Source organism: Gouania willdenowi, chromosome 12 (genome assembly GCF_900634775.1).
Source record: "Gouania willdenowi chromosome 12, fGouWil2.1, whole genome shotgun sequence".
NCBI lineage: Eukaryota > Metazoa > Chordata > Actinopteri > Blenniiformes > Gobiesocidae > Gouania > Gouania willdenowi.
In genome coordinates, this window is record NC_041055.1 from 20675692 (window position 1) to 20688975 (window position 13284).

Below are 13284 nucleotides of genomic sequence, written 5' to 3' on the forward strand. Positions count from 1 at the left end.
TATCACATCAAAGCAATCAATAGATACTTTGATGCTTTCCTTATGAAATAACTTGTAGGGATAATTCAAAGCAATCAGTAGATGCCTCTGAGGAAGACTGACATTTGGCAGTCAAAACAAGCCAGGAGAATTTCAAAGTAAATTTCCTGAAAAAAAAGTTTGCCTGAATAAATGAAACAAACATATTTTTTCAAAAAAGAAAACAAAATGACCTTGCTGGAATTAATAAGCTCCACCCCTCTCTCAGGGCGTGGTTATGAGGTCATGTCTGGGTCACGACGACTCCTCCGATTAGCCATTAAGTCAGTCTCCCATTACCCCCTCTCTGGTCTGGTCTCTAAACCAGTATCACTCAGTGTAAAGGTGGTAAAACAGGGGGGTAGGAGTGGATGGGGGGTATCACGGAGTGGGACAGACTTGGGTGGAGCTGAAAGGGGGTGAAGGGTGGAATTGGTTTGAAAGGGGGCAAACAGACAAGTGTGCATTGTTTACAGACAAAGACAGACACAAAAGAAAGAAATGGCTAAATATCACAAAGGCAGTTTTCCAAAAATTTTTATATCTCAAGGGATGTGATGCAAGTAAGCTGAAAAGTCTGTTAAATAAGTATGTATTAATGGACAAAATTGTGAAGTGTCAGCTTTAGTTCAAAATTCTCACTCATTGACTGAATTCAAATGTAGAGGGGTGCTTTATTTTGGCGGTCATGTTTTAGGACTGCAGCTGAGGAAAGAGGAGAAGAATAGGAAGGCCTGTGTTGGAGGTGCAGAGGACTCCATTCAGGGACCGCGGAGTAAGAAAAGGCTGGGGCATGAGGCGCTGTGGACTGGGCTGTGGGAATTCGTCCCATTTCAGATGCAAATTCCTCCTGGAGCTGAAAGAGCCGGAGAAACAGGTGTCCGTAGGAAGTGTGCTGCTGCTGTGTGGGCGGGTGTGAGGGTGCTGAATGATAACACAGGGGTGCATTCAAATACCACTGCTTTGCTCCCATCTATGTGGCGCTCTCTCTTATTTTATTCCCTCTGTTGGGTGTGTAAAGCTGGAATAAACAATAATCATGACTTGTATTTTGCCCTATTTTTTATATGTACATTTTGATTTAAAAAAATTTATCAATTTATTAATGAAAAAGTAAAGATAAACTGCAAATATGAATGTTTTTGAGAATAATTTCTTAAATTAAGGCACTATATGCAACACTAGATTTGGGCTGCACAATTAATAAAATTTTAATCTTGATCACAATTTTGGTTGCCATGATTAAATTAACCTGATCGTTGGCAATATTTACATTTAAAACATGGGCTCTGCACTTTGTAATAATGTATTATTCAGTTAGCGTTTGGTATTGTTTCATTCTTTGACTATTTTTTTTATTTGTTTCGAATAATTCTTATTTAAAGCTTCATTTTACACCATAAACTGTACACAAATTGTTTAAAAGTAGTGTAATAAAAACAGATTTTTCCCCCAGACATGATAAATTATAAATAATTAGGATTACAATATTCATCAAAAATAATCCTGATTATCATTTTGGCCATAATCGTGCAGCCCTACACTAGATGCCTCTGAAGAAGACTGTCAGTTGGCAGTCGAAACATGTAAGGAGATCAGTCAAAAGTTTCTAATTACCAGTTATTATTTTGTGTAAGCACATTTTAATGATTTCAAGATCTTTTTACTTGTTTTCAAAAAAAAAAAAATCGTAAGTTAAATTTTCCTGTCCTGTTAGCGGCTAATTCGGCTCATTTTAAGTAAAATCAGAGATATCACTTAAAATATGTAAAATTTATGTAACATGCAGAAAAAAAAACCATCCTCTACCATCCCAAATGAGTCAAAATTAAAGCTTTAATGCAATTTTTTGACGGGGAGAATAACCAGTGGCTTCTTGATTGTCAGTCTTTGTGTGAATTTGACAGTGATAAATGTAGATATTACACACACACACACACGCACGCCTTTAAGCAGTGTCAGAGGAGACCTGGCACATGAACAGTAAGAAAACCCTGCAGCGTATAATGAAATAAAGCAAAATCTCAATTCAAAATCAACAAAGCCACGTTAATGGTACGTTCACACCAAACGCGTTTCGGACGTCACAATCGTACCTTACGCGCGTAGTTGGACGCTTGTGTTCATTGAATACAGATGCTTGTCACCAGTGTCCAAGATGCTCCGGACGCGTGTCCAGCGCGTCGAAGGGAGGGGCTTCTCTGTTGCCGGTGGTGTTCATAGAATGGATGATATTGTGACGATCAGTTACGCTCATAATTCACCCAGCGACTGTGAAGGAACATTGTGTTGAGAAGGCTGTTTACGGTTGGATGTATTTTGGTGTGACTCAGTGTGTGCACTGTGATGTTAGAGGGCTATCATTATTCTGATACATCACGATTGGGGAATGCTCCTGATTGGTTGACGCGCCACGATATGCCCCAAAAGTTCAACAATCCCAACTCCAGCGTCGGCCGCGTTGGAAGCATGCAAAAAACTTCAAAATGCGCCACACAGGAGGCACGTAAACCTGTTGCTTTCGACGCGTTTGGTGTGAACGCGTCATAACTTTTTAAGAAAATAAATAAACCAAAACCAGTCAATGCATTGTATGTTTAACAACTCCTTTTATTCTCTCATTGACTGAGTCACTGGAATGTCAATGCCCTCAAACACAGTTGAAGTGATTTCCTCATTTATTCCATAATATCTGCACAGTATGTCAGAGGCAGCTTTGAGCTGCTGAATTTTTGATGAGAAATGATTTGAATCAATAGGTTTAGGTTTAAATGACTCATTTTTGTTACACCTTCCGTGGATACTTTGCTAAACCACAAACTTTAAAAAACCAAATCACGGTGCAAATATTTTTTTAAAGAATCAAAGATATAATTCTTCGATTTTTACCAACATTTATTTAAAGTTAAATATAAACTTCAATTTTGTCAAAATTTCCCAATGCTGACAAAAAATATATAATCCTTCAAAATGTGCAATACAAATCTTTGGCTTTATGTAAAAATAAAATAAAACAAACAATCAAATCCACTTCTGTCTTCCTTCCTTCATTTGAGGTCAGATTTTACAACTTGGAATGATAAGCAAACAAAGCACGCCCCCTAGTGGTTAGCAGCGTAATAAGAAATCCATATCTAAGCATTTCTACTGATGTCTGCGTTGGCACTGTAGTGACTAAAGGAAGACTGTAAAGTGCTGATATATTTTTTTTTGATTTTTAACAAAATCTTTCTTCAATAAGAACAAACAGACGATTAGCCTACGGTAATCAGCAGATTATTATTAGGAAAAGTCTGAAGTGAGCAGCTTTACTCCCAATGGTTTGTATCATGGTAGCTGTATTTTTCTCCCTCTGCTGGTTCTCCCTTGGAATTACACGCCTGAGTTCCCTTAAAGTGCAAACCCTGCACAGTAAAATATAATCTGCTGTAGTCATGAGGAAACCTGTAAGTGCTGACCTGCACACGCAGTGCCAACAATGTTAATGTTTACACTTTTTAGACATTTTATGGAAACAAAGATAATAACACACGTTTGATTTGGTGCGAACATGTTTAACATCACTCTTTCCTTTCCTTCCAATAGTTCATGTGGTCCTAAATGATGCGTTTAAGTGTTGTGATGATTGCACAGGTTCATTGTCACTGATTATTAGAACTGAATGTCAATGAATCACCTGGATACGTTGAGTCTTCACTACTACAGGTAGGTGTCCATCTCCTCATTGCTCAGACTCTCTCTGGACCCAATCTCCTCCCTGCTGTTTGAGAGCCGAGTGGTGGCAGTGGGCGGAGCTCCAGAATCCTCTAGCAAGAGATCTGTTTCTGGTTCCTCTTTAATAGTGTTACGGGTCTTGGCATCCGCTTCGTCCGACTTTGAAATCAGGGGCACAATGATGGTGGGGTTCTGCTTGAGGTACTGTTTCATCGGTGGATCAGCAGCCATGATGGCTTTGGCTCCGTGCATCCTGGGAGGAGAGCTGCACTGAAGATCCCCACGATTCTCCTTCCAGCGTCGCAGCTGAGCCAGATGTTCCTTTTCAATGTCTTTCTCAGAGACTGGCAACTCAATGACCTGAAGACAGACACAATCTGTTGCTTGAACTTTTGTTAAGAGTTGCAACAAGCGATGCACCGAAATTCCGGCCACCAAAAATTTTTGGCCTAAAATGGCACAAAAGTGCATTTTCGGTTTTCAGTCAAAACACTTTTCTCACCGAAACAAGCCGACTGATGTTGTAAAAACGTGAGCAAACACTGCGGGCAGCGCGCGCTTGTCTGGAAACGGACCAACTTGTCCGGACTCACGGAGCGACTGTATTTCAACACATCTGAGCACTGAAGTGTCTTCTGAGCAGAGTTTGAGACGGGGGACATAAGTTTTTTTTAGGTTTGTTTCACGCCGACACTGTCGCCCTCTGTCAACATGGACCATACGGCAGCCTGACACATGGCATCAAAGTCTGTCAGCGCACATTTCACAGAGATCCTCTGATCTTCATAAAAACTGTACTTGGTCCACGTTATAAAGGTCATTACTCGTATGGGATTAAACCAGCGCGCACAAGAAATGATGCAGGCCATCTCCAAGAACATTCTTGGATAATAAATATAGCACTTTACATTTTAATGAAAGAACATATTTAATTTGACTCTCTTTCAGCAGCCCAGTCAGTTATAGGTCTGTACAATATGATTTAATGTATGAGTGTGGTCAAGTTAAACACTTTATTTATTTATTTTATATTGTGCATTGTTGGAATGTCAGTGCTAAATAAATATTTTCATATTTGTAATCGATTTATTATTGAAAGCATTATTATTAATTTTTACAATTACAATGTTTTCATTTAAAGGCGGGCATACACTGCGATTTTTGGCCCATTTTGAGCCGATTTTTGACTTGTGCGTCTATTTTTGGGATCAGGCCGAGTCGCAGCTAAATCGTGTGTCATACATCGTGTAGTATACATGGGGTCACGAGAAGCAATTAACACCTCACGACCAGCTCCCGATCAGCAATCGTATCGTCGTATGTAAATCAGACATGTTCCTGGTCACCACTTGCGATTTTATCTCACAAGTAAGCAGTGCCACGAACCGGCTTACTTCAAACTCACACTGCACATGCGCAAACACCGTAGGACCGCTGTAAAATTGATGGACCACACTGCTCACATCTGTCCAGCCAGTTCCTGGTCCATCACATCACCGTCTTTTCTTTTTTTAAAGCTCTTTTTGCTGAGATTTGCGAGTGTCTCTCCACTTCCAGGTTCTTCTTCTTCTTCTGTTTTAATGGCAACGCTTCAGAGTTCTTCTTCTTCTTCGAATTTGTACATTGGATTTCCAGAAACAAGACCCAAACGTGTCATGTAAAGACGTAGAGTGTGGGCAGTCGGATCGTGTCAGAGTGTCGGTCCGTATAGTGTGAATCGTGAGCTGCGCATATTCGGACTCTGCAATTGAGTCTCACAGTCTCAGCTGGAGCTGAGTACAACGATTGAAAAAAATTGAACAGTATATCCCAGCCTTTAGTGAGGCTGGTAAACATTCAGAGCCATAAATTCAATGGGACTAATAATTTGCAAAATAATTTATTCCTGTGTTTCGGCCTTGGTTTTTTCATTTTCGGTGCATCCCTAGTTCACTAGGGTCATTGATCACTGAACCTAGAGGTACCGACTGTGCTGTAACTGTAGAGCCAAAGCAATAAAATGGAGAACGCACCTCGTTGACCAGGAAGCTTTCCTGCATGTACTGTGAGGGGATTCCTCGAAGGCGCTCCATGGTCTCATAGGAACCTTGGCATGTCTTCAGCTTCTCTTGCGTTCCCAACGTGCATTTCAGAAGCACCAGGCCCACTTTGAAGATGATCTTCACCCCTGTAAACAGCATGAGACCACGTTTATCTAAAGCTTGTCATTTATTCTGTGGTTTTGTGGTATATTGCTTGTTAATGAGCTGATTCAGCAGTGTGGCAACAAATAGATAAGACGTGCGTTTCCACCCAAACATTATCCTTTGTTGCTCAAACACACTTACACATTCCACTACTGTAATCTCAGATCGTAACCACGAGTCTGTTGCCAAACATGTAACTTCTACTACTGCTGCTGAGGTTTCTGATATTTGTTATGTAACAGTACTCAAATTACCTCCTCTGCTAACTACCAGGAGAACAAGCAACTTCATCCTTGTTTTGAAGATTGCTGTTCGTCAACATTTACAGTAAATACATCCAGAGCAGTGACGTGTAGTGAAGTGCATGACTGGTGAGGCGCTGTACAAATGTATGAACCCAATAGAAGCTTAAATAGGCAACATTTCTTTTTTTTTGTGTCAGTTTGTATTTGTAAATAAGGAGAGGACATTTCCTTGTACTTTTACTATTTGACCAGCACCTTGTGATGACAATACTTCCTCACAGTTTGAAGTAAGTGGGTTTTAACTCTCAGTTGTCAATCACATCCTGATATTTCTTTGCAGATCTTTTATACTTCTCTGTATATGTTGGTATGGGTTCTTACCCTCACATAGAAACATGTCCCAAACCCGGAGCACTGAGCTCCAGGCCAGGGTTCTTGAAAAGGCACACATGAACCACTCGGTCATATACAGGATGGGCTCCAGCTTGTGTTTCTTTAAGTGACGATGGGCTGTTGAAGACACACGTCGCAGAAGCGCATTCAGGATCTCCCCGTCGAGCTGGATGGCTTCCTGGAGGAAACATGTGAGAAGGAGAACAGACTGCTTTCTCTCTGCGTAATTTGATTATCCTGTTCAACTACTCATCCTATTAGGCAACATATTTGCATCAAGCTAGAGAAAGGGCTGCACAGAGCTCACACACAAAACCAGAGAGACGATATTAAAGCAGGTCTGACCAGGAAAACCATGTCGCCAACTATATGGAGGTTAATCGTGTTGCCAACATCGATCTAACCTTTGAAAAACAGTAAATCCAACACTACATCCTCCATTACGAAATGTACTCACAAGCAAAAGCATTCACAGCTAATTATACACAATAACAGGCATAGTTATGACATACCAGCCCAGTGCTGTAGTATCCAGGAAGGTATTTTTCACAGATCTGGATAAGAACCCAAAAAGCATCCTAGAAAAAACATGAAAATAAATATTAATTGAAAACATTCTTTAAAATAGCAATTTTCAACTGGTGGGTCAGGACCCAAAAGTGGGTCGAGGACCTGTACAGGGTGGGTCGTGGACAGCTGGTAAAAGATAAATAAATACTTCACGTCTCTCATGTTGGACTTGTCTTTTATTTTGAAAGAAACTTCTCTTTTGACAGTCATACTGTGAAATTCATGTTGCACAGGAAAATATATAGATTATACTGTGTGTTTTCAGCTATTTTTGAAAAACAAAATTTGCTATTTTAAAAAAAAAAGTGGGTCGCGACTTAATGGCCGTGGGAAAATGTGGGTCTGAGTTTACCTTGTGCTGAGATCGATTATGAGCATGCGCACTACCGGAAAATGAATTTATGCTACTTCCGCTAAGCTTTTTTCTACTTCCGCCATGCTGAGATTAAAAATTTAATTTAAAGGCAAAGGTTCAAAGCGAATGTTATTTGATGAGTGTTGAATGGCTCCTTTTTTGGGGGAAAAATGTACAACTGCTCGATATACGAGGCAGGAGAAATATGTTTTATAATGTATTCTATGCAGTTTTTTATTATTACATGTATTGAGTTTGTATTAAAAATAAAGCACATGATTATAATAAAACTCCATTCGAAAAAAAATAATTTATTTTCTCAAAAAACATGAATATAATATACATTGCAGTAAATAACAGTTGACCTAATGTAACTTAATTTTTTTTAAATCGGTATAATCCAGTACGGATTCTCAGTTCGTAGCAGTCACGTACTGAGATTTTAAGAGAATCTCAGCACAGAGGGAAACTCAAACAGTGACTCTGGGATGAGACCAGATGATAACCCATGCTTTAAAAGGTCGCTGTCTAACCGAAAGGTCATGTTAAAAAATGAAATTCTGTATTCACAAAGGGGGTTTGTACTCTGCAAAGTAGAAAAAGTAGCTTTTTGTTCACCTCTGCTGGCATATGCATGAGCAGGAGAGCGGCGACAGGAGCCTGAGCTTGACAGTAGCCCTCCTCAGGTCGATACAGGGAGTAAGCCTTCAGCACCCGAAACAGATCCTGCTGCCTGCATTTCATTCATGCGTTTTAAAAACACGTGTCGTGTATCGACAAGATCGAAATCGGACACCAAAAGGAAACATTTACCCGTGACCACCTCGTGCTGCAAACATTTCATGAAAGGGAAACTGTCGATGAAGATCCCTCTCAATTATATCCACCCATTTAGGATCTCCTGGCAGCGAGTCCAGTTCCTGAAAACAATACAAATGTGTTAACTGTTGAAAAAGTTGGTTAAACATTATCATCAATGTGTAGTTCAGCCATTAATAAACAACACAAGTGACTCCCAATGTTCAAATTTGAATTGTTTAACATGTTAGATACACATTTTTATTACTAAAATATGACCTTTTATTCTGAAATAGCTGTCATTGAATACATACAAAACATACTTTTTTTTATTTCGAAGCAGACATCTAGTACAATTTTAAACACAATTTTCTAACTTATTACACTTTCTATAATCCTTACAGCTGAATATCCATATTGTGATGTGATTGACAGATAGTAACAATTAGATTTTAACAATAGCAAATCTGAATATATTTCAGCCACAAATACATTACTTTAACAAAGCGATATTATTCATAAAGACAACTAGGTGAGGAAAAATTAAAAAAAGAAAAATAAAGGAGAAAAAACAAAAAATTGATTTTTTTTTATTTATCATTTCTAAAAATTTCATTATGACCAATTTTGCAGTAACAAGTAATGCAATGTGTTATGTTTTCATAGCAATAATCAGTTTAAGTTACCGTTCCAAATCAATGTAAGTTAGTATTTAAGGGTCAATGACAAAGACTTCACTGCGTGATATTATCATAAAGTGGGCATCATCGGGCAAGGTGTGCATGAATATTATAATGAATAAATATAGAAATACTTTGAAATCTCATGCAGGACAAGTAACATAAAAAAGATCGAAGTGAGCACATATACTGTATATACTAAGTTACTACATCTTTTTATGCATTTAAACCTTTTTTTAACAAAAAGAAATGCAGTTGGACAGAATATTTAGGTGTCACGTTATTGACCCTTTAATTAATTTCCTCATTTATGCGACAAGTCACGTTTTCAGCATGAGGACAACTCACGTGTTACATACTCAGGTGAAAAATATGATGGGTCAAAAAAAAGACTATTTCATACACAAAAAGTATCTTATTTTAAATAAACATTTTTTTTCAGGTAACATTTAGAAATTACCTTTATATTAATATTTAAACTGTGCTTTATCACTTTTGGTCAACGTGTGAATGGGCAACACTGCTGCAACAATAAATCACCTTTAGGGAAAAAAACTAAAGATCTTTCTTACTCTGGGACCTCCTAAAGAAAGGCAGAGTCATGTAAAGTGTACCACGTTTGAAATACATAATTTATCTACAGTAGGTGTGATGTTGGTGAATCTGAAACCCACTGAGGAATAGGGGTGAGTATTGGCAAGGATGTTGCAATACGATACGTATCACGATACTTTGGTCTCATGATGCGATATTATCATAATATCAGGACATATTGCGATATTCTACTCGGTTAATATCAAAATTAAACAGAGATGCATCTGTTTCTCTGCTAACACCTCAGCATGTCGTCGTGCTAGGTGAGCTCGTAAGTTAGTCGTCTTCCCACAATATTTCACGGGAGCGCGGCAAATCTTGCAGACGGCGTTGTCCTTATCAAGCTTGTTTTACTCCCTTTGAGTTGGCAGCCAAAGTACTTCCAATGTCAGCTTTGTACTTTGTTAGCCATGTTGTCTGGGATTTGAGTCAGTCCGCTTCTGCCACTGTGACTGCCTCTACTACAGAAATGGTGCTGCGCGGCACAGCAAAGTGGCTCTACGGCGCCATCTACCAGAGTGGAGAAGTGGAAGTGCCAGAATTTTCAAGGTTTTTATGTAGGAACAGGAGCTGGTCAACATGCACATTAGTAAGGCTGCTCCGTTGAGAAGTGACAATGTCTCCAGCAGTAGAAACCACACAAAAAAAAAGATTTAAAAAATAAAAAAAATCTATTTTTTTCCACACCCCTAATGAGGAAGTAATACTTTGAACTCTGACTGACCTGGAACTTGCCCCGATTTTGCTCCAGTTTCACTTTTCCTCCCGTGAGGTAGAGCCAAGCCCGACCACGTAGCGATGGAGGGATTCCCTTCTGACAGCGCTCCTTTATCTGACAGATGCAATAATAAAACACACAAAAACAAATACCAAATGTAAATACAAATGTATCCCACCCCACCCCAAAAACCCCAATTTGTGCTTTTTAATAAACAAGGAGAACCTTTTTGTGTTTTTTGGCCATCCATTTGTCCCAGTTGTTGAGCATCTCCAGCCATTTTGTCTCCCGCTGTCTCAACACTATGAGGGGGATGTCTTCGCCACTATGGAGGAGGTGGGACACAATGAAACCAGTAAAACTCGACCCTGAGCTAAATTTATAAGAGAGGGAATCCCTGTCCTCAGAGAGGCTGGACAATGGCTCATCTCTCTATTGTACATGCAGGAAACCTGTGGTCAGAAGCAGCAGCTGAACACTGCTGCCGTCATCAGCAAAGCACAAGGAAAACAGGAAGCTGTAAAAGAACTTTCCCCGAGTCCAGCTCATTGTCGCCGGCAACAAAAAACCTTATCTCTGTGACTCTGTCTCCATTGGTTACTGATTACTTTAGGACAAAGTCCCTGCTTTCTTTTTTACTCTGGAGTAATCCATTATCTAAAACCACAGGATTAAAACTAAATATTTAAAACATTTTCTGACCAATCTTACTTATGTAATCCAATTTAAACGTCACTCTGATATGACCACATATGAATAAAACCAAGCAGATATAAATGAACTTCTTCAGATTCAAGAACTATAAACCTTTAAACTTTCCTCTTTAGATGTAAACAAGGCAGTGAAGCGTTGAGTAGTTGTAACACTAATAAAGGTGCTGTATGAGTAATTTATTATTAACTGAACAGGTTTAATTAGCTGAGCACTAAAGCCTTGGGTGCAGACATGTAAAGCTCATTATCACTGGACTCCAGAGCAGGAGGCTTTTTAAAAAAATATTTATTAATTCTTGGTTTCCTCTCAGGCAATTCATCAAACAAGTCTGGGTTTGGGTTTTTTGGACAGTTTTTGGAGGGAGAACTGGTGGAGAGACCAGATCGGAATAAAAGTTTATAAAACCCTCTCAAGAAGAGTGTGCACACGTGATTAAGAAAAGTCAAAATGAACATTTGCTGAGAGGTTTTTTTCAGCAAACAAGTATTAATTTTTACATTATAGTAACAAAAGCTGATGGAAAGAAATGGTTACTAGTATTATGACTTGCTGCAGTACATTTACTGTAATGTTTAAAGGGATCCTGATCTAATACTGATTATTAGAGATGTTTCGATCCGATGTTGATATCGGTCCGATATCAGCCAGAAAACAAACAAATATTGGTTTTTATTGGACTGCATCTAAAATCTCTGATATAATATATATTGTTTTTTTTTGGACTTATATTTTCAATATCTTCTATTTTATTTAATCATAGAATATTCTTAATCTAAAAGGTTAATTATATGTATGTACTCCATTGGTTTATCATAAATGAGTCTGTTTTTTTTAATAACAAAGCCTTTTCTAACATTCCACACAACAAAATAAGTAAAAGTATTCCATTACTTTCACCTCTGACTGAAACAAGATGTTTTGATGATGCGAGCAAACAAAAAAAGAAGTTGCACTCTATTTTTGGTCACTTTTAAACCTCCACCACAGTAGCTAGTGCACTCACCTCTGCCCGGAAGCCTGCTGGGCTCCACCTGTGAAGCCGTACTTGTCCGCCTTACTCCCCGCAGAAATGGCACTGCCGTTGGCCTCCCGTTCAGCTTCACGCAAGCCCACTTTACCTTCGTCTGTCAGCTTGTAAAGCCCGTTTCCAGTCTCGGTTTTTGCCATTTAACCGACATTTACCTCCACTTTAGTGTTCACTCACAACTCAGACGCGCTCCATGACGGCTTAAGCTACCACTAGCTAAGATTGCTAGGTAAATCCACCCAAAGCTGCTAGCCCGCTAAAGCTAGAATAACTACGCGTCTTGTTTGTTATTATCTAAGTCTCAACGTATTGCTTGTATAAATTTTATATTTCGTCAATTCCTGAAAGCAAAAATGTATAAACCAACTTAACAGCGATGGTGATACGCACAGCTCGGTGTCAGAGAACATGCTAGCATCACACAGCAGTCAGCTGACACACACCTATCTGATTGTAAATCTCTGCTGTCAGCAGGAATGAGGGTTATTAGCTGCTGCTGCTACAGCTGCTCCTGGCGACAAGGAAGAGAAGAGAAGAAGCCAGATTAGTAAACAAAACTATATCCCGTGACTCTTCACTGCCACCTACTGGCCAGAGGTTACACAACCAGGGACAGCAGTGAGGGATTATGATTTGTTTATTTAATCGTTTATTTGGCTCCGCCCCACAATTGGAATCTGTTGCCAGGCAACACAATAGAACGCAGTGGATAAATAAAACTGATTTTGCTTTGTATAACATAGTGCAAATGCAAAGTTCAAGAATTGTTTTTTATATGACTATTTAAAGTGTATATAATCTATTATTTTTTAAATAATCAACTGAAATGTTGCTTTTTTTTTGACAAAACTTGAGGTTTACTTGTTTATTTTCAATTGAGAAATGTTTTACGTATTGATGAAGTTTAAGATAATTGATATAAATGCACTAATTTTTAGTTTGTAGTGGTAAAAAAATGCCTACATTTTCAAATAAAGGAAAAACTCCCATTCTTATGAAAGTATGTGTGTATATATATATATATATATAAAAATTTGCTTAAACAATCAAAAAATGAAATCGAAAACATTTTGAATAAAGTGAAGATTTAAAAAACAAAAACAAATATTTAACACCTAAAAGCAAAAAAAAAATGCATTTTTTTTTAAAATTAACGACATTTTTTTGTTGAATAAAATAAAAACAATCGTACCTTCATATTTTTTTCTCCAAATAATAACATTGAAACTCCTTTTACAAAGTTAACACCTGTCTTACTATCTGAGACTATTA

The 13284-nt window shown here is 38.4% G+C and overlaps 1 protein-coding gene across 1 annotated transcript; it reads right to left on the bottom strand.

The window, feature by feature from the left end:
• Window positions 1-2607: 2607 nt before the first annotated feature.
• On the bottom strand, window positions 2608-12557 carry LOC114473494 (TBC1 domain family member 10A-like). Its single transcript, XM_028463151.1, has 9 exons — window positions 11989-12557; window positions 10497-10596; window positions 10278-10385; window positions 8295-8401; window positions 8100-8214; window positions 7069-7134; window positions 6545-6734; window positions 5745-5899; window positions 2608-4092 (listed from the first exon to the last, which is right to left on the bottom strand). Exons 1-9 carry the CDS (start codon window positions 12150-12152, stop codon window positions 3718-3720), a joined length of 1380 nt encoding a protein of 459 aa, XP_028318952.1. The 5' UTR covers window positions 12153-12557; the 3' UTR covers window positions 2608-3717.
• Between the last annotated feature and the right edge of the window lie 727 nt (window positions 12558-13284).